The following is a 21,716-nucleotide window of genomic DNA, read 5'->3' as shown; positions in this document are numbered from 1 at the left end:
TGTGGAATAACCACTTGTGTGAAGCACAGAAAATTTGTTTTTTCCAATGCTAGTTAACAAGGCCGCTATCGCCTATTGTGGAAAATCAAGGTCAACGATAGTAATGTAGGTAAAATCAGCTCAGTGGAAAGAGGTCGCCCTGTCAAAGAGTCAATACTAATTAGGTTAATAAAACTCTACTTGCCTACAGTTAACACAGTTGCTCATTTGGGTGTTTGATTTATTTAGGTCAAATTACATTTGTACGGCTTGAAATTAATTGATGTGGCTTCTCCCTCCCTGGTAACTTGAGGCGTTTTCTGCATTGGGTTGCTACCCACTGGGGGAGGGGGGGGTGGCAAGTCAACACGAAATACATGATAGTAAGCCTGAAGAGTCCTGGGAGACACTGCAGCTTCTTCACAAGCATTTGAAAACAAATTGGCTCCAATGAGTTTTGGTAATTAAGTATTGCAGCAACAGGCTAAGAAACCAAAAAATCCACCATTCCCACAAACAAGCGAACTGTTCTCCAGTAGGGACCTTCAGCCTCAAGCATTAATCTGGACTGCCCACTTCCAAGTGGCAAGATGTACAGGGCATTCTGCAGTGCTGCTATCTAACCTTACCAAGACCCCATGTTGCATTACAGCAGAAACTCAACATTGGCTAGATGCCGGCAAGAAGCTCCAATGCGGGGCCTGAAGGCAACACACAGCCACATGCCACTGTCCTTAATCACCCCCCTCAACATACTCCATTCTGTGTCACCATCAAGAAGACCTCCAAGTATGTCTGCTTTTAGATGCATCTCTAAGCCATGGCGGCTGATGCCCACTGAGACCGGCATGACAGAGACCAACAGGTGGCGCCTGAGCCTGAAAGGCCTAGCTTTGCTCCCATCCTTGCATTCTAGAAGTGGGCAACACCAACTAAGGAGGAAGTTGAGAGGCAACAGCACCTCCTGGACTGGTTGCAAACAGGAAAGGGCCAGCTGAGGGTAGGCTAGTGGGGCAGTGCCCCATCTGCCCTTAGATGCCAGCCTCTGCTGTCTCTATGCCCGTGGCCCTCACCACATTCTACGACAATGAATTCCACAAGCAGATTTTGACTGCAGGTGTCCCCCGCCGCAACTTAATTTTTCCTTGCTCTCCAACTCTCCAACTAGAGCTGAAGTTCTGGGGCTGGCTGGAGGCTGTGCAGGAAACCGGCTGATAGTCTACCATGCAAGTCAGCTGTCAGGCGGGGAGGCTGGGCAGCCTAAAAAAAGCCTCACTGTGCCTAAGGTCTCTCTGGGGCTTCCTCTGCCCTCACTGACGTCCGCTCTGGGCAGGGTCACCTCATGAGCTGCAGGGACTCTCCCCCGCCATTTTCTGGTATGGTTCTATTTATTTCCTGGCGCTTCACATATATGTGGTTGTGCGCAAACAGAACACACATTATGTGGGGGGACACCTGTACTTAGGAAATGGAGGGCAACTGCCCCCTTTAGAGCTTCACAAGAGACAAATGTTGTGTAAGCCGGTTGCCCTGCTGTACCAGCCCACCCCTCTTTTTATCTGCTCTGCCCCACACCACTCACCCAACTTGCATTGTCACTTGAAGAACTGCTTTCCTCCAGCTTGAAACCCAACATGATATTCTTTTGCCATCTGCTTTTAACTGCCTAATCAAGCACAATCTAAAAGCACATGATCTTTTCTGCACCTAGACAAACAAAAAAAACGAAACGCATTTAGTTTTATATGCATTTAATAGTTTACCAATTGGTACAATAAGATTTTTGTTTTAATATGCAGAAAACATGAATAAATTTTGTTTTACACAGTCTGAGAGCAACAAATCTTACTGTAAAACACAGAGCAGTATTATATACATTCCTTTACTGATTTTTTTTTTAAATTTTAATTGTGTCAATATCTTCAGTTAACTCCTACAGTCTGGGGGTGAGGGGGGAAGCTTTCTCCAATGGCAATCTCTACACCGTTCTTATGGGGGGGGGAGAGAAATAAAGATGCTTGTCGTCATGTCAGTGTTGGGATCAAACTTCTAAAAACGTGGAATATTTTGCTAATTCTCTTCAGAAAGAACTTTGGACAGCTTGAAGGATATGCTTAGGACAAGAAAGTGGTTACTTACAAGGACACAGCAGAAAGAGAATAAAAAAGGCTGGTTAACATCCAGTCATGACTTGCCAATCTGGCTCAAACTTTTGCCCACCCTCTGCCCCCCCCCACAAAAAAAAGAAAACCTCCCAAACAAGTTTCCCTATTTTATACACATCATTTCTGCCACTAATGGAGAGGTTTTGCAGTAGCTAGTACCCTGGGTATTTATTTATTTTTAAATATACACAGCCAGAGTGAGAATATGGAATAATTAAGTGGTTTTTTTTTCTTTTTTCCTTCATTCAAATTCTGTTAAAATTTTGCACTCAAAACAATCCATGTCAGGATTATCAAGCCACTGCGGAGGAAAAACCCAACCCAAACCGTATCCTTTTAAATAGCTTTCATGGGGTGGGAAGATGGGATGAGGGACGGGCAGAGAAGTGAGGTGAGAGGAGAAGAGAAAGCTATTTAAGAATGATTTAAACAGGCAGCTCATTTCACATTAAAAAAAGAGAGAGAGTTTAGAGGTAAATGGGAGAAGCAGCCAGGTGTCAACAGATTAGACCAGGGGTGGAGGGGTAGGGGTAGCTTGGTGAGGCGAGAGCCAAAGCTTTCAAAATACTACAGTGCTCCACAGCTTGACAACTTGCTAGCAACTAGTATTTTCTGGGGGTTTCTTTTAAAAAAAAAAATTGTGCCCTGGGCACTTCATTGGTCACACCACACACAAAAGCAGGACGGCTTTAAAATGAAAATGGTAAAGTGCAGGATGCTCCAAGTCATCAGCTCTCAGATTGTGTCCAAATCAAAAAAGAGGGGAGGGTGGTTTTTGCACTTTCAAAAAGAAAAATGAATCTAGGATTTATTAATTTTTTTCCTGGGCACATCTTAATAATCCATGCAGTTCTGGAATGTGTGTGTGTGTGTGTTGATATACGTGCCTAGGTATGTATTTGTGGCTTTGTTTCAAGAGACTGGACACCGAAACTGGTCTGTTTGGAAGAGTGGTGCTCGACCACTGCCCTTTCAGTTTTAAAAACAGAATGCCACTCTTTGTGTGACAGAACACACAGCGATACACTCCTGAATACCTTCTGATATATTTTTAAAATCCTCTTTCAATCCAAACCAGTAAACCTTAGCGCTTGAGACTCTTCACGGGAGAAAAAGAAAAGGCACAGGATTAAGATAGCCAGAGAGAAGCACAAAAGCCAACTCCTAGGGACAACTCCACCACACCACCAACTTCTCCCCTCTTCCATTTTCTTTTGTTTTAAAACCAGGGGTGTAACTGCTGGTGCAGTCTACAACCACTCATGGTAATGCGCCTATTATTGTAAACCGGATAAATGGACGTGTAGCTTACAATTTTAAAGTTACTCAATGCCAAGGAGGTTTCGTGACTACTAGAGGCTACAAAATGGTTCCTTTTTTATCCTAAAACCATGTATTATGTTCAAAGGAGTGAAGGGAATAGTGGTCAAGCTCCCATGTTAATAGGTACCATAGTTTCACAGAGTCTGTAAATGCCTTTAACCCTTTAAAAAGAAAAGAACCAGGATTTCTACACTTCAGCCAAGAATTACTTTACAATTGCTAACCAGCATTGCTATGACTGCCCCACTACAGATTCAGAAATTCTCAAAAAAGCAAAAACAGCAATGAATTTCCTGTCAAAAACAGCTTAAAAACGAGGGTAAGACTTCAAAATGTGTAAGATTCAGCTTGTGGGAAACTTGCTCACTAAAAAACTGCATTCTCCAGAAGTCAGGACTTGCACCCTAACTTACTCCCCACCCTTTCAAGTCATTCACTGCCTTTGGTTTCCCAGCTCCCGTAAAAGAAGCCAAGCACCAAAAAATCCTCCTTGCGGGTGAACCAAAATGTGTGATTACGCCTTATTTCTACTGACATGCAAGTAACCCTCCAAACAAGTGGGGGGTTTTGTTGTTTTTTTGTTTTAAGGGCCAGTTCTTTTAAAAGCCACAGAGCTAACAAAACAAAATACTTCACGTGTGTTAAAATTTGTCAGACCGGCAGTTTGTCCAGACTTGGGGTACGTGGATTTTTGGAACAGACCTGGTTAGTGAAGGGCTGGACTTAAAAATGCCTATAACAGAATGTGACCAATAAAAGGCTGATTGAACGATGCTTGCTCCTTGGAAAAAAGATGAATTGGGGGGGCACTTCTTTCTTTTAGAGCTCTTCAAATTAAGGGGGCAGCTTCCAAACTGAAGCTGGCTTCAAAACTCTGTAACAAGAGCAGGCTTTTGCATGTCAGCAGGTGGATTTAACATGCAGTTGTAAGGTTATCTAGAAGCTTGCAAAGTACCTGCTAGCATAAGTGGTTCCCCTCCTCCTGTTTCCTTCTTTCTTTCTTTCTTTCTTTCTTTCTTTCTTTCTTTCTACAGTGCTTTTTTTTTGGAGCACTGCAAACTCTGCTCTCATGTCCCATCACATCTGACCATCCTGTGGCTCCCTGTCCTGCTTTCAGACCTTTTCGCTAACTGGAAAGGAAAGGGAATCACACCACTATTACCCTGTTTGCTGCACACTCACCAACTACCAGGGAAAGCAGGGGAGGAGAGAGGACACCCTCAGATATTGTGGACATCGCACAAGCCTGATAAACCACAACCAAAGCCAACAGAAAGCTGAACTGTCAAGAGTCAACTGGGAGATTGAGTCCAACTGTCCAGTTAAGAGCTAAGTTCAAGCAAGACCGACAGACTCCCTAAGACACATTTTGCATGGAAAGCATTAAGCTCCAAGTGTTAGAATGCAATAGAACTCCAACAACCATTTCTTTAAAAAAAAAAAAAAATACACGTCACATCATACCAAGGTTTCTCTTCCTATATTGCAGCTTGTTAGTATCAGGATACTAACCTCTTTTTTTTTTTAACGTGATAGGAAGCCAAAATAAAAATATATCCTATTGATTTGGCAAATATATAATGACGAGAAAAAACTGGAAGTTTTAATTAGTTTCCATTAATTACATAAGGTTCTAAGTTGCAGCCTTGTTTATCTAGTATCCTTAGATTTCTTAAGCACACTTAAGTGATGTTGTTACAGAGATACGTGTTTCTTGAAAGAGCCCTCCCCACCCCACCCAAAAAAAGAATCCGTATGAGAGTCACTAGTTATAGGCACCACCCAACAGAAGAGAACGGGTGTTCAGTTTATCCAGCACAGAACGGGATTTTGCTGCTGCTGCTGCTGCTGGTTTAAGTGCCCTTAATTCAACCAACCAGCTTCTGCCTTCGCAGGTCTGATGTGACCAATGCCAGCCCATGTCCTTAAACCTATGGTACTTCTAGACAACGTATGTAAATTTACAGTATACAATTTGGATTCACCATGCATGAATACTTTGTGTGTAACATTTAATAAGCTCAATCTACATCCAGAATAATTTACATGAAAGGACAATATTTATTTTAAACAGAGCTCAATGGGTAACCATGGTATCCGAGTGCATCCAGAGGGGGAGGGAAAGAGGGGGGTGGGCCAGGTGTGAATTCAATCAACGGCACTCCCACACTTTTACTGTTTGATCTACGCTGCCGGTAACCACAAAGGGCGCTGTCTTGTGGAAATCTGCAAGAGAGAGGGGGGCGGGGGAAGACAGGAAGTTACTAACAGCGCCACAAAGGATAGGTCAATACTAGAGCTGAAAAATGTCCATGATGCTGGATCAGCCAGAATATTTTAAAATTCAGTACATATACTGGGAGTGGCCACAGCAAATCTTTATTGTTTCCTACACTGTAGAGTTTATGCCTGAAGGGAACCTGCTAGGACTTGCCGGCTTTCACTGTCTTCCTTTAGCTTTTCATCAAAAACCTGTATTTTGAGGCAGTGGAGAAACTGCCTCTGAGTGTCCTATTGGGTGAGGGTTGTATTAATTGAGGGTTCCAAAAACACACTTGCTCCTCCTCCCTAAGGAACCTTGAGAAGTGCAGTCTGTGCACAGATCTGTGAAAGGAGGAGATACCCAGCTTACCCTAAACTACAGCCCTCATTTTTTCCCCCTCTCACAGGGACAGCCATGCCAGCAGATGACGCATACTATTAGTGTAAACTAACAGTGCAGACATACCTTTACTCTGCCCTCCTCCTCCTAACACTTTTTTAAAAGAAAAATTATGGTGCCACTGATGCAACGCACCTTGAGTTACGTCAGCAAACCACTAGCTGAAAGGCCCACGTCACAGATCAGCCATCATTAGCAGTACAGTCAGCACAGCAAGTCAGGGATGGCTAGCCAATAAATGTAAAGCAGCTTGGCTTTTATGGGTCCTGTGAACTGGAGAGGTGGGGGCAGAGGAACAACCAGCTCTGAACAAAGGAACAGGAAACAGGGAACCTCTACTTCAAGGGATATAAAGGAGCTTCACTCCTGTTGAAACCAGCTTCAGTTTTCATTATGCCTGTACAAGCAAATAATTTTCCCACTTTTTCCTTTGCTTGAAAAAAAGGTTGCTGCACAGAAACAAATGAAACCCAACTGTCTTCACTAGCTTGGCAAAACACTACTAGCATATACTTTCCCTGTAACTTCCGACATGCCCCCTTCCCCTTTCTTCTTTTGTGAAGAGAGGGAGGCCAGACATTTTTCGTAGCATGGGGACTTTTAAGCCAGCCTGACACAGGTATATTTTGACAGTCTAGAGAGTATTTAATGCAGTGCAGTGCATCCCTTCTTAGCTGAAGAGTGGTGCCACTGGTTTATGCGCTGGGCTCCAGGTAAAGACCAACCTACAAAGAAGACGTAGGTCTGTACTCAGCTGCGCTGTGCTGGAATAAGTGCACATACATACCCAACGAGGTAACAAAGTGTTCGTGCGCATTGAGAGTCTTCATGCATCTTTTGTTCTTGTAGTCCCAGACACGCAAGGTCTTGTCATCAGCACAGCTCAAAATAAATTTCCCCCCAGAATGGAACAGGACGCCACGTACCCAGTTATCATGGCCCACCTGTTGAGAGAGAAAAAAAGGCACAAGGTCACAAGAGAGTACGTATTGTGTGCACACCTGAACATTCGCAACATGATTTGAAATCCAATGGTAAGATCATTCCACTACTTGCCCCAAACTAACCGCCTTGGAACTATAGGAAATTGAATTCCCCAGATGAGGACAGGGCCCTGTGATGGATTATTCCTTCAATCTGTACAGATTCTAGTCATTCTAACTAGTCTGGCTGGATTCCTCAGAGACTGTTTTGAGGTCATCCAGGCAATATTGTCTCTTCTACTCCCTTTTGAAGCAACAGTATACAGGATTGCAGTCCGACAGGAGGGGGACACACAGGAACTTACAAGTGTCATAAGGCACATGCCAGTACTAATGTCCCACATCTTAATGGTCTTGTCTCTAGAGCCAGAAAGCAGGAAAGGCCCAGGCTTGCCACTCTTCTTAGTCTATAAAGGAAAGAGAAGGAAATTACAAAAATGAATACTTCAGGTGGTAGAAACACAGACCCACCTTTGGAGTACCTGAGACCTAAAGCAAGCACAAAGAAAGTTGTGCTCCAGGTAAACAGGACTCAGAAGTCAATTAAACACTTTATGTTAATGAACACGGCAGCAACACTCACACACTTTTAAAACATAATTCTTTAGACTTTGCCAATGAACATAAAAAGTTGTTTATGTTCAATTACAATTAATGATCTATTTAAAGAGAAGCTTGTTTTTCTAATGCACCGATACTACTGTCTGCATTTTTTTAAGCTTACAAATAGAGTTTAGCCACTCAAAGAAATCTTAGAACTAGAAGCAAGTTTCCTACCCCTCAATAACGACATTGCCTGGGGTAACATGTGGGGCAGGGGAGAAAAATGTCCTCCAAGCACTAGGCACTCCTGCCAAATTTGGCCTCCACTGGCTGTTTTCTTCTCTCTTACTCCCTCCCTTCAGTATCCAGCCTGAAGAAGAGTTCTTGAAAATTTAAAGTCACTAACTGGTGCGACTATTTAGCCCATTACCATAAAAAGTTATTATGCTAATGTTTTGGACTGTTAAGTTTTACACTGAGGCCACATTTCTATGTCAGATTGTCATGCCCACTGCCAATTACCGTATTTTTTGCACCATAACACTCACTTTTTTCCTCCTAGAAAGTAAGAGGAAATGTCTGTGTGTGTTATGGAGGAAATGCCTACGGGTGGCATGCCTACGGATTTTCCTCCTCTAAAAACTACGTGCGTGTTATGGTCGGGTGCGTGTTATAGAGCGAAAAATACGGTATTCTGTTCACCGTTATTCTCCACCGAGGCTCACACCTCCTTCTTTCAAATGTGTGTGTCTCCCCTTTCTCCTTTCACTCAAGACACCCACTAGAGCTGCTTAAGATACTCCCCCAAAATTCAACTGGGAAGTCTAAAAGAGAAGGGAACCAGGGACATCTATCATACGATCTTTTGCTCTTAGAACAAAAGAGATAAACGCACAACTCCATAATCTCTTGTTCACATTCAGCTAAAACGCATTAATCTCTCTTAAGAGTGTGGAATTCTTAAGTGTATGTGTCTCCCTTGTACATGCCTCCATTAATATCTAAGTCAGGATAGGCTCAGGCTAAAATGACTTCTTGAGCTTCACAACTCTCTTCACCTTCCATGCCTTTCTTGGGCAATCATTTCTGCAACGAGCCAGTAGAGGGCAGAGGAGAGAAAGTGAAGCAGCTAAGCAGTCAGCTGAGAGATATGACCTTAAATCACACACACACATACACCTTTTATTTTAAGTAAGTGAAAAAAGGGACCAGGTTCAAACTTGGCCACTGTTGAGTGATAGCATATGTCCACTGTGGTGCCCCAAATAATTCAGAAAAGAAACGTCACTTCCATAAAGGGAGATAGCCTATTTCAAGAGGCCAAGTATGTAGGATTCTGACACGCTCTAGAAGAGCTCCAGAACACTGCACTGAGCAAGAAGGAGTAAGAGTCTAGTGCACTTGGGGAGAGGGATGTTCTTTAAAAAATGGGTTTTCAGTATGTAACCACACAAGTTTGCCCAAAGCCACCACCTCTTCCTTTTCGAGTTAAAAAAAAAAAGACTTTGAGCTTTAGATCAGATGTTTATCTGAATCAAAGGGGTGGAATGGCTGTGGGAGACAGTACCAGCATGTGATGGAAATCCGAAGCAACAAGACAGCCACTACAAATCCCACATGTCCATGCATGCCCCAATGAAGAGTAAGAGGTTGAAATATGCACTGAGGGGAGGGGAGGGAAGAGGAGAGGAAAGGAAAGGAAAGGAAAAGAGAAGAGAAAGAAGCGCAATATAAGACTCCTTACCTCAGATCCCGTAGCTTCCGATATGGTGGAATAAGAGCTCTCTGGAGCCCAAGAGATGCACTCTACCACATGCTCATGTTCTCTGAGCTCAGCTTTGCACTCCTTTGTTGCTACCACCCAGACACGCACCGTCTGGTCATTAGAACTACTGGCAATCAGCGTGCCATCCTGGTTGGGCCGCACCATGCGGACCCATTCTCTATGCCCCGTGAAAGTCTTCACGCAGTAGCTGTTTGCAAGGAAAATAAACAAAAAGAAGACCGCTGTTGACAGAACACTACTATAGAAAGCAAGAATTGAAGTATTGATGGTTTAGGGACAATGCTGGCGTTGCCAGCAGTTGTAAACAGAATGTTTTGATAAATGAAAGGTCTAAATTGAGTTGAAAGACTGGGGGAAGTCTGGGCGAATGGACAGGAAGAAAACAGCCGCTAGAACAAGGGGCTGAGCAGAAGGTTAAACCAAAGGCTATTTGGATCATTTAAAGCAGGCATCCCCAACCTTCGGCCCTCCATATGTTTTGGACTACAATTCCCATCATTCCCGACCACTGGTCCGGTTAGCTAGGGATCATGGGAGTTGTAGGCCAAAACATCTGGAGGGCCGCAGGTTGGGGATGCTTGATTTAAAGAATCCATTTCCAAAAGGTCATACAAAATATATATATCAGAAGGAGAAGTTGGGAGAATCCTCAACATTGAGGCAATCTTGAGACTCTTTTTAAAAATGAACATTAATTATGCCAGCTTTCTTCTTCCCTCATACTGTTCTTTCTCCTTCTACACTGGTGACACACTAGTTTGTCATTCCTTCTCTCAGAGATCTAATAGGATTCCAAGAAGCACCAAGCCACAGGATCGGAGGGAGGTATAACAGTTAAGCTTGTACAGAAGATATCCCTTTGCTTGCGGTCTTCTCCACCTTTCTGAATGTTTTAAGAGCAACTGCACCAAACCTTGCCTACATCAGGCTGTTCATCCATTCGTGAGCCCTATCCCACTTCCTGAAGACCAATGGCATATACCACTAGTCACTAGCCTTCCAGATGTTGCAGGCTACAATTCCCATATTTCCCAACTGCTGGCCATTCTGGCTGGGGCTGATGGGAGTTGAAGTCTAACAAGAGCACATGAGGTTCCCAATCCCCATGCATTAGGGAGAATCTTCAAAACCAGGCACTGTTTCTTCCATCCCATGAACACATCTGCAAGGTCTTACCCTGTTTGAACTTCCCACATTTTGATGGTTTTATCCCTCGAGGCAGAGACTATATGATCCCCATTGGGCATGATGGCTACTGAAGAAACATTATGATCATGACCTAGAAGAAGAAAACAACACAACAAACACGCTCACATCAGGCTTCTACTGTGACTGTGTTAGCTCACAATGTGTGTGAAGAGTACTCGATTCACACAAGCGACAATAATCCTGTATAACCCTCAATATGCAAACCAGGGACCCAACTGAGAGAAGTACAGGATTTCTACAGTGGTTGTCTGGCTATTAGAAGTGTGCGGCATGAACTTGAGCAAGAAACCAGGGCGCTTAACGCACCCCCAAAACACACACATCCACACACCCACTGGCAGGCTGTAATGAGCAATGAAACTATCACGGCTGCATTTCCCAGTTTCAAAGTCAGGCAAGGCAGGTGCGTTAGATGTTCAGCACTTTTGCCAGCAAAAGAGAAAGTGATGCTGCAGCAGCAATGAAGAGGGAGTGTGCAGTACCGTGTGTCCCAGACAAGCAGGCATCAGGTGGTCATATATGAAATACTGAGAACACTCTGGTTGCCACATCTCAAAAATATATCATTGAGCTGGTAACAAAAGTTTGAAAGGGACAGACAAAAAGGTGCAAAGGTGGAAACACCATTGCCCCCTTGCCCAAATATTGCATGCATGCCAGAAGACCTGGGGAGGATATCACACAGCTCTCATCTTTGTACTACAAAATCTTAGGAGAAGCTGGAAGCAGCAACACTCTTCTTTAGAGGATTTCCTTGCTCCATCACTGCATGAAGAAACCCCTCCCCAAAGTTTTCCAAGCATGCAAAGCAGACAAGGGGCAAGCAATGCGGGGAAATCTATTTATCCTGTTGGCTTTCGGGGCAAGCAGAAGCAGCCCAAGTCTTTCCTTCACAGCGAGGCTTGATTTGTATTGCTCCAAAGCTCCGTGTGGTGTAAGAAGCTTCTCTCAGATTCTAGAGAACTGGAATGGGAGGGGAGCTTATGAAGATGTGCTCTCTCGCCAATGCTTCTCTGGGAAACAGCAACCATCATCTCCCATGCTGGGTCCAGTGACACAGTACTCCTTTCCACAGGCCGTAAATGCAGTTATAGAGGCACATTCTGCTTATACAGGCTCTTTAAGGACACTCCTAGGCAGCAACAAGAAATGGCCAGAATCGCTGCTTCTGCTATTTTTCCCTGGTAAGAAAGGCAGACAGCTGCCTCCAGAAAGCTGAACAGAGCAGGGGGGGATTGTACATGAAGCAGAATTCACATTTGCAAAACTCTAGCCTAGCCTAATTCACCCAATCCCTTTCAAGTCATATTTTCCCATTTCAAATGTTGAGTCCTTCACATTGTTTTGAGCAGTTAACAATGCTTCAAACAAGCAAGCTATGGTCTGAACACAGAAGGCAGGCAGGTTTCAACTATGGAGCAAAAATTATGCCCTCCTTGGGGAATATCCAAGATTCTTATATAGCTGGCAACAGAATGAACCAAAATGTGATGCTTCCCATGGGTACTTCAGCTCTAACCATACTATACAGTAGAGCAAGATTACCTCGTCTCATTTCCCAGCAAGCTAAGGAAATGGGCCCATATTAAAGCCTTACAGCTCCCACTTCGTCCAAGTAGCAATAGGGAACACAAGCCTATTAACATTTCAAGCACAGACTGCAAAATATACCCAGGATACTGACCAGGTAACAACCATCTTTTTATCTAATAACTCAAAATGCGAACATGGTGGGTCTGTGTTTTGACTATACAAATTTCAGATTGCAAGTGACAGCCCCCATGATTATCTTCTTTCATACAGAACAATTCTCTGCTGGAGAGTCAGAGAGACAGCTAAGCTAGAATCATTCTTTCCAACAACTAGCTTTACATGTGCAGTAATTTTTATTGAGAGGAGAGCATTCAATTGTGTGATGCCCTCCCCTCCACATGTCTGCTGACTGAAGTCGTATAGTTCAGCCATGAGTTTACCACATCATATGTGTAAGGCAGGGGTGGGAAACCTCCAGCCCTCCCCCATTTGACCTGCAAAGCCAAAGCCGTGCCTATCTGCCCAGTACACCATCAGGTGTGGGGCGGGCACCCTCAATCAGCTGATTAGCAGTATCAGCAAAGCACGCTGAAAGGGATTTCTCAGGACCCAATAATCAGCTGAGAAGCCCCTTGCAAATCGCTATCTTGCAGCATCCCCCCCCCCCAACCTTGGTTTAAGAGTTCTGCATCCCCTTCCTAATTTCAGTTTCAAGAAAAGGGCAAGTCTGGACTGGTTTGATTTTAACTCACAATACAAGTGTGGGATTCCTCAATTTCTTACCATGCATGGTTCTGATGCACTCAAAGCCCTGGAAATCCCATAGCTTAATTGTCATATCTGCAGAGCAGGAGGCCAATAACTTGCCGCTGTGGTCGAAGGAAATATCCTGCACTGAGTCTGTGTGGCCCTTCAGGGTTCGTTCAAAATCACCTGTCTCATAATCCCATACCTAGGAAGCAGACAAAGAAATTGATGAACATCTGCCCTCACAAAATATATATATTTCTTCCAGGCTCTCATTTGCATTCAAAGCAGCTGTCTGGCACTCTGTTCAACATTAATTCAAAATGGAAGAAAGAAATGGAGCAAGAGAAGAACCAATAACATTTTCGAAGGGTATAGTGACTTTTCAAATTAATTAGACAATAAGCAGCACCTCTCCTTCTCTCTCCACCCAACCCATTTCCAAGATAAATCAATAAGCCAGAAGACAGCACATTTTGCTGCTCTTCCTGTTGCCTTAAACAAGAGCAGACCCCCTTTTTATGGGATGATGCACATGTTTTATTTGCGTAGACACATAAAACTCCTGCTTTCTATGAGACAAAAGCAATATTCAGACATACCAAGGTAGAATACTTTATTTTAAATTCTTGAATATCTGCCTTGCACACATTGGCAACCAAGAATAAAGCCAGAACAAAAAAATGGGAAGAACCAGTCACCCAAATGGGTCATTGGATGCAGGGCAGGACACAAGTTTTAAAAATATTATTATTCCATTTGCCTTCACCCCAAGGTCCCAGCATTGGTCACAACAATTAAAACAGAGTTATAAAAAAAAACAGTTTAAAGCAACTTAAAACTACAGAAATAAAGTGGGTCCTAAAAATATACATTCTCAAGTGTCAAAAGCCAGAGGTGTATCTTCAGCATTTGCCATGAGCTATATAATGAAAATGCCAGACACATCTTTGTCAGTAGTGACTTCCACAACTTAGGGCCTGCCAAAGAAAATGCCTTCTCTTGGGCCATGCCCCCCTTTTTGAGGGACGTGGAACTACCAAGAGGGCCTCTTCTGCCAATCTTAGCAGCCAAGGGGGTCTGTAGGGAACGAGTCAGTCTTTAAAGCAGTATTCCCAACTGGTGTTCTGCAGACATTCATGTAACAAAAACTACCATATAGATACCAAAATTTTCAAAAGTAGGGGCTTGGCTTTTGAAAAACAGGGGATCTGCAGTACTTAGCTAATTGGGAACCACTGCTTTAAAGTATTTGAGGCCTAAATGCCCAAGCCATTTAAGGATCTGTCTTGTGATTACCCCATCCTCCACTGTTCAACTCAGTCTCTTGTGACTCCAGAGGAAAAGGTGTGCTGGGGTTTGTTTTTGTTTTTCATGGGTCATGTATGAAAAACCCAATTGCTTCAGGTGATGTATTAAAACAATATATTATATGACACAGCCCTTAAGTATTAATATATTCACTACAAGTCTGGCCAGTGCCTCCTTGCTTGCCAGCCTCTCCCCACTAACTGTGCCAAAGATATTTGACTGTACCAGTGCCAGCCCCAGCAACTCCTTATATGCAGAGTAAAAGTGGCTAAGAGACAGAGAAGTTCAGGGAATGGGGGAAGAGTCCTCTGAGGGGAAAGGAACAGAGATGAATGTAAAAGGACATGGAAGCAGGGATGAAAGAAACTAGCAGTTGTGGGGAAGGAATAAGGTACAAGTTGAGTGGAAAAGGAGAATGAGGAAAGACATTACAGGAGCTGGGCTAAAATACTTATGAGAGGCATGTGGGGGTGGGAACAAAAAAATATAGAAGAAAAGCTGTCTCCAATTAAAGACACTAGATGAGCAAACGCTGCCTGAAATAGGGAGGCTGAATCACAATGCCTCCAAGAACAAATGTCTGCACTTAGCTTGAGGAAAGTTGAGCTATAGAACTCAACCTGCCACAAGGAAAATGCTGTGGCAAAGCATTTAGCTACTTCCAATGATGCATTAATATCAGAAGAAAGTTATGCTAGTATTTGCCAGCTGATTGTGCCAAACTCTGCTTCAATCTGCCACACTTTTATAACTGGTTCTGCCCCCAGCACCCCAATTTTGACTAGTGGGCCTGAGTTTTTTAGCCATCCCAAGTGGGCCCTGGGTAGAAAGTATGAGGACCCTTGTTCTAAGCAAAAATTCTTCCACCAACGAAATATGGTGACCACCAAGGTGACCAACCTGTGTTCTAGCAGTTCAGTGACTGAATGCTCCTCCATACAATAATCACCACCATTATCCCTGCCTACAGAAAGCTAGCATGTCAGGGGGAAGCCTAGCCCTTTGTGAAGGGAATCTGTGTTGTGTATAGAAGAGCAATGGTTATGGCCCAAAGTGAAGCCTCAGAGCGAAGATAACAGGTTGACCACCTCATTGAGAATGAAGCTATAACGAGATTCAGGCTCCAGCAAGCTTCCACATGAATGAGTCCCAAAGACTGGAAACTACTATCAACATACTCATCATGTGTTCTTACTAAGGGCCACAATACTACAATACCATAAGAGGCATACTTGAAGAATCCTAAGCTGTTTAAGATTGTACATTATATTGTGCCCAGGAGTGTGCCTGCAGCAAACAAACGCAGGCTTCGAAGAGTGGGTGAGAATAGTACATCAACCCATGCCAGCTTCAGGAGGCAAACCACCAGGCTGTGTATTAACTGAAGCCTCTACATTTCTATGGGTGACCACAAACACAGAATGCCATTTTGCCAAAAAAACATTAAAAAAAAATTAGGCTAATACAGTCCAAAAAGCACAATGGGAGCCATATCCCAATTCTGATCAGCTCACACCTCCTGTGTCAATAGCCTGCAGCATCCCCTTGAGGTGCACAGACAGACCAGGTTTATAGAAGCGTCTTACCTTTATTGTGGCATCCTCTGAAGCAGAAACCATAACACTGAAAACTGGATGGAAAATTACTCTTGTGACAGGACTCCTGTGTCCACTCAACGCATACTTTTCTGGAGGACGAGGGATCCATTCTTTAGGGTCTCGCTTCTGACCAAGTGGTCCACCTGAAGTAAATTCTTCCTTAGCTTCATTTAGTTTGGATTCCAATTCCATAACCTAAATGGTTTTGGAGAGAGGGCAGGGAGAGAGGAGTGGAGAGAACAAACAAAAGTGTAAGACAAACAAAAGGTGATACCTGGTGTTCAACTTTGTGATATATCACCAGCTAAACATCATGATATACTGATATATCACAATGTCTGAAATAAGACCTTGCAAGTCCTGAAGGACCAACACACATTGACCATCACCAAATCTACAGCAGTCCTGGAACTGTGCCACACAGCTCTCAAATTATCTCCAAGTACAAGCTGTAACAGCTAAAAGGAACCGAACAAAACCTGAGAGCCACAGGAAAATATCTGCCTGGTTATCTTGAAATCAATCCAACCCTCCTTAGCTCATTTTAGCTTTGAGAAAATGTGTTTGTCATCATTTTTACTTTACCTGAACTTTGTTTCCTTAGATATGAGTGCAAGTCTACTGCTCTGTCATTCCTTCCTTATCGGCCAGAATTTTTCTCTTTCCTGCATTTTGCATCAAATATCCTTGCTACGATTACCTTTAACAATGCTGCTTGTGTTTGTTTAAAGCAAAAACCTGCCAAGGCTTCAGCTGGATCCTATCTCCTACATACCTCCAAGCCTTGAGACCAGTGGGCACATTTAGAGGAATTAGGAGACTAGAGTTGGGTGATACTGGTGTTCAACTTTGTAATATATCACCAGCTAAACATCATGATATACTGATATATCACAATGTCTGAAATAAGAATGGAGCTATGTGGAGGCATTGGCTGACTTCACGATTTTTCACACACTTTGATTCTTGCATAGCACACACAGACATAAATCATGATTTGCAATACATTGTCAGGTCAAAAATTATAAAACCGGTTATCATAGTATGGACTTCCAACCGGATACGTTGTTTTGCATACTTCTTTTAAAAGCACTGCAGCAGTGTTGCCAGCAATATACCAACTGAGCCTTGTACTTACCTTCTTTTGTAATCTTATAACTGATGTCCATTTCTTTTCCAAGAGTCCAGCATACTTCTTATCTAACTCTTCATTCTGAAGATCAAGACAATTGTTGTGAACACATAAATTGTAGGACTGGAAGGAACCCTCATGGTCATCTAGCCCAACCCCCCTGCAATGCCATCAGTCCTGCTTAGCAGCATTTTCTCCCCAAATTAAGAACATCAAACAGAGCAATATTTTGCCAGCTTTTAAATAAAAATAAGAATAGCATTTTCTATTGTCTTAGAAATTGAAGGCATGGAGTTGCGGGGCTTATCAAGGAACCCTACAAACCTTTATATATTGCTTGATGCAAACATGTATGAAGCCAGAGATAAAACACATCCAGATTAAAAGCCAAAGGGACTAGCTATTTGGGGGGGAAAGCTCCTTCCATCTGCTTTCATGAGTGCTTCTGTGCTTTGGGGGGGGGTCTTTCCCCCCCTTTGGACCATGTGAATTGTTTAATGTGGCCACAATGAACTGCCACCCTTGCAAGTGTGGTGGTTTAATGGGAATGATGGGTTGATACACATTTTCCAGAACTGTCTAACTTCATTGTCCCACAAGTGGCCAAGCAGATGTCTTTGGGAAGGAACAAGCAGGGAATGAAAGCAATAACCCTCCATGTTTTGTTGCTCCCCAGCAATCAGTATTCTGTGGCACAGTACCAGTAAATGTACAGGTTCTGCTTCTTAATTGTGCCTAATAAGCTCATCTTCCTCCATGAATCTGTCTGATCCCCTAAGCTTGGGTCCATCTTGTGGCAGCCAGTGCCATGCTCACATACATTCTGCCAATTACTCTGCCAGGAAGCCACTGCTGTAATCATCAGTGGATGACCTTGATGAACAGGTTTGTGTTAAGAGGCACAATCCTCAGGATATGCATGATCCAACATCAACCAAGAGCACAAAGCAGACACAAGCACTGAACTATCCGGTGAAGCATCCTGAGCAAGTTTCCCTCCTTACATTATTTCTTCAGGGAAATAACTTATTGCTTACAGGAAGTTCTCAAGAGTTTATGAAAACCAAAAAATCACACCCTCCTCTCTGGTCTGCCACCATTCTGATTATCTGTGGAGTCAGGGTGTTCAACAAAGGCATGGCCAGAAACCACAGCCCAGCTGAGAAATGAATGTCAAGGGGAGTGGCACTGGTTAAAGTGCAGCAGCTCCCCCACAACTACAAATTTTATTATTATTATTATTATTAATATTATTATTATTATTATTATTATTATTATTATTATTATTATTATTATTATTACAAGTTGTGTGCCCTATAAATTAAGGGAAGAGGTTAATCTAAAAAATCAAAGGAAGTGCAAACAGATGCTATATGCAATGTTGAAGTTCTGGGGTCTCAGAGAGTCCAGCAATACTGGAGATTGTAAAAGGCAGGAGAATAGCAGAACGTCAGAACTGGTAATTGGATTATCTTCTTGGTTAAGAGGCCACAGTGGAGGCATTACCACCCTCTGTGCTTGGGGGAATTTGGGGTTATTTGTGGAACTAATTTGTGCTGGAGCCAAATGTAGCCCCTGAAGCAGTTGCACGGATAAGATTCCAATTCACTGGTGCTTGGGTTTTGGGGTCTTTTAGTTCATTAAGAGTTCTGCCTAATTCATACTCCCACAGCTTCACTACACAGCTCTCTCATAAGGAAGTGAAACACATCTCCCTAATGACTGCTGTATAACAAGGCTGCTTTGCATATCCAGGTCCTCCTTCTTTTCTTACCTTTTGGGGGAAAGAGTTTTTAATGAGGTTGACGGGTATGCCAGCACTCCTTTCATCAAGCCCCATTTTCAATTACGCGTACAATGAGATTACAACCAGGACTTTATTTGAATGAGATTTGGGGAAATGAAATGTAGGGCCTCAAGTGGGTACTTTGGTTAAGGCAGACAAAATTCTACGCTTTTACAGCATGATTGGTCGGCCTAAAGGGTACTTAGGAGATTAGCATATATTTAAATGGTTCAGAGTCAGAGTCGCTTATATGATCTGAAGAAATAGCACAGTATTTATAGATCACACCAAGATAGCTATTCCTCCTTCAAAACCTACAAAGTAAGAGCTGAATTAGGAGTTTCAATTATTTCAAAAAGAGTTGGGTCAAATGCCTTAAGGCTGGTAGACATACACTTCCGTTACAAAGAAAGCCTAAACGCCATCACTTAACATTTAGGTAGTATAAACTGCATGCTTGTTGTTGTAGGGAGCATGGAACACAGAAGCAGCACTGCTGTTTCTACCGAAAGCCTGTATTATTCAAATAAGGTCAGCAGGATAAAACATGGAAGAGGAAGACAGGAAAGTACAGATGAGGTGAGGATAAACTGGTAGCAAATGACACATTACTAGCAAGGCCATGGCAGTTCAGGCAAGGCTTTGCAAGAAGCAGAATCAAGTAAGTGCTAAACAACACTGTCTCACAAGAAATGTGCTTAAAAGCGCACCTAAATATTATACCAAGATGGAATTGTTTAGAAATCCTAAATAATCTGAAAACAAGACCTGCAGATGGTATAAAAACTTCTGTTAGAAAGAGAATTCCTATACAGGACTGCTCTTGCATTTTCCACAGTCCTTTGGTAAGGTTTCTATGTCCATGTGATATTTTGGCCTGTATGTGATGAAATATGGCTGGAGTTGCCACTGAAGAAATTTATAGTACCCATTTTAACCTCTCCCAAATCTGAGTTTATTATTGGAGCCTTTAGTTTTTGCTGCAAGTGTAAAACATGTTGATTTTGAAATGTATTATATACGTTACACATAGCTAGAACTATTCCAGAGGAATTCCCCAATTAAAGGTGATCAACCAGGTCCTTTCTAGAACAGTTAAAGGCTATAGACTTGGATTAAGGAATGGGTTTTCTTTTAATGAGATAGGCCATGTGAAGTTAATAATTACAATGTGATAGGATAGATATCCTTCATGCTTTTTAGTTTCAAGGACAATGTGACATGGTGCAAAGGTTTATAGACATGTGAACATTGTAAGAGCTTCTTTGTTCAGGCAATGCCCCACCTAGTCCAGCATCCTATTCTCTGTGACCAACAAGATGCCTGTGGAAAGCATGCAAGCAGGACCTGAGCGCAACAGCACTCTGCCCACCTGTGATTCCCAGCACCTGGAATTCAGAGGCAACAGTGCCTGACAGTGTAGGTGGAACATGGCTATTGTGGCTAGTAGTGAATATCTTGGTCCATTTGCCTTGCATTCTCAATGTACAGACCTCAAGTAAAGATAGGTGGAAAATTAACAATTCCACAAACTTGGTTAACTTAACAGTCACTGATAGTAGAAGCTTAAGTAACCATTCAGGTTAATTGCAGAGATTTGTGAGCATTCCATTCCATTACCTCTATTTGGAAAGTTACTGCATATATGACAGAAAGGTTAATCAGGAGCATCACACAAAGAATACGAAGTCTGTACTCACCACATCAAGCTCTGCTTCCTTTTTAAAAACAGAGTATGCCTCTTCATAGCCATTAGAACGAAGGTAATCTGCTATCGCTCGATTTCTAAATGAAGTGAGATTTAGGTCTTTAATTAATATTCTTTTTATAATTAATTCTGTAGAAATTTCTCTCCCCCTCCCATCCACAAAGCTATGTACCCAAACATGCTTGACTGGAACAAGTAAAAGAACAAGTAAAAGAATACCTCCTTCCCTTTTTCTTTGAACTAATGGCTAGTTCTCTTTTGGATATTGTGCACAATGGTTTATTGAACTTTCTGGTGGTCCTTATAACTTCCCTCCATACTTGTTGTAGTATTAAAAAAAAGGTTCTTCACGTGCTGTAGGATAATAGTTATCTACTGCCAGGACACTGATTGGGAAAAGCATTCTTGTTGTTTTGCCTTAGCTTCTCAGATGCTTTATAGACCATGGTATAATCTTGGACCACCTAATAGGAATGGGAAAATTTGCTGCGGTTCCCTTGTGGTTAGGTGAGTTTTCTACTGTTGTGCCAGGGGGCAGGGGAGATAGAACATCCTCTTCTGACCAATGCAAATAATCCCAGGGGCTTTTCCTATTACTCAAATATCTAGACGTTGCTAACTGGAGGTGGTTGTCCAAGGATCTGGAGTTTACCATCATCAGTGTGCTGATGAAATTCAATTATGCTTCTCCTTTTTCTTAAATCCCACTGCGGCAGTGGAAACCCTGAATCATTACTTGGAACCAGTAATGAGCTGGCTGAGAAACAATAAACTGAAACTCAACCCAGGTGTGACAGGAGTGGTGGGGAATGTAGGATTTTTTGATCAAGTAATTAGTGAACAGGACCTGGACAGTGGCATATGCATCCTTGAACTGCTGATCCACAGAATGGGGCTTCTCTAGGATTCCTAAGAGGTGGCTGTGGCCCAGAGTGCCTTCTTCTTCACAAAGTGTGCCAGCTGTACCCTTGCCTTGATAAGGGATACATGCCCTATCACTCTAATGCACTCTGTGCAAATCTGCATTTGAAGAGAATTCAAAAGCTTCAACAGGTCAAAAATGCCAGCATCTGTATTTGTAACTGGTACACTCTGCAAGGACCACACAACACCCCAAGAGATCTATGTTGGTTACCTGTTTCCATCTTCAATTTTAAATGCTGGCTTTGACCCTAAAAGTCTTACTTAGCATTAATATCTGAAGCAACATTCCCTCCCATATCTTTTATTTCTTTTCTTTCTTTTTTTTGT

The 21,716-nt window shown here is 42.7% G+C and overlaps 1 protein-coding gene across 2 annotated transcripts in view; it reads right to left on the bottom strand.

Moving 5' to 3' along the window:
* Positions 1-1,713: 1,713 nt before the first annotated feature.
* Positions 1,714-21,716, bottom strand: part of PAFAH1B1 (platelet activating factor acetylhydrolase 1b regulatory subunit 1) — a 63,711-nt gene continuing 43,708 nt past the window's right edge. For both annotated transcript variants that reach the window (XM_082201294.1, XM_082201295.1), the window contains 9 exons: positions 20,458-20,542; positions 16,978-17,052; positions 15,828-16,034; positions 12,967-13,135; positions 10,618-10,720; positions 9,400-9,628; positions 7,418-7,519; positions 6,917-7,073; positions 1,714-5,693 (listed from right to left, as the gene is read on the bottom strand). In XM_082201294.1, coding sequence (XP_082057420.1) covers positions 5,620-5,693; positions 6,917-7,073; positions 7,418-7,519; positions 9,400-9,628; positions 10,618-10,720; positions 12,967-13,135; positions 15,828-16,034; positions 16,978-17,052; positions 20,458-20,542 — 1,201 coding nt within the window. In that variant the 3' untranslated portion in view covers positions 1,714-5,619. The remainder of the gene's footprint in view (positions 5,694-6,916; positions 7,074-7,417; positions 7,520-9,399; positions 9,629-10,617; positions 10,721-12,966; positions 13,136-15,827; positions 16,035-16,977; positions 17,053-20,457; positions 20,543-21,716) is intronic.

The sequence above is a fragment of the Podarcis vaucheri genome (genome assembly GCF_965113315.1).
Source record: "Podarcis vaucheri genome assembly, chromosome: 15".
Taxonomy (NCBI): domain Eukaryota; kingdom Metazoa; phylum Chordata; class Lepidosauria; order Squamata; family Lacertidae; genus Podarcis; species Podarcis vaucheri.
Note: the sequence above shows the minus strand (reverse complement) of the source record. Positions and strands in the feature narration are given on the sequence as shown.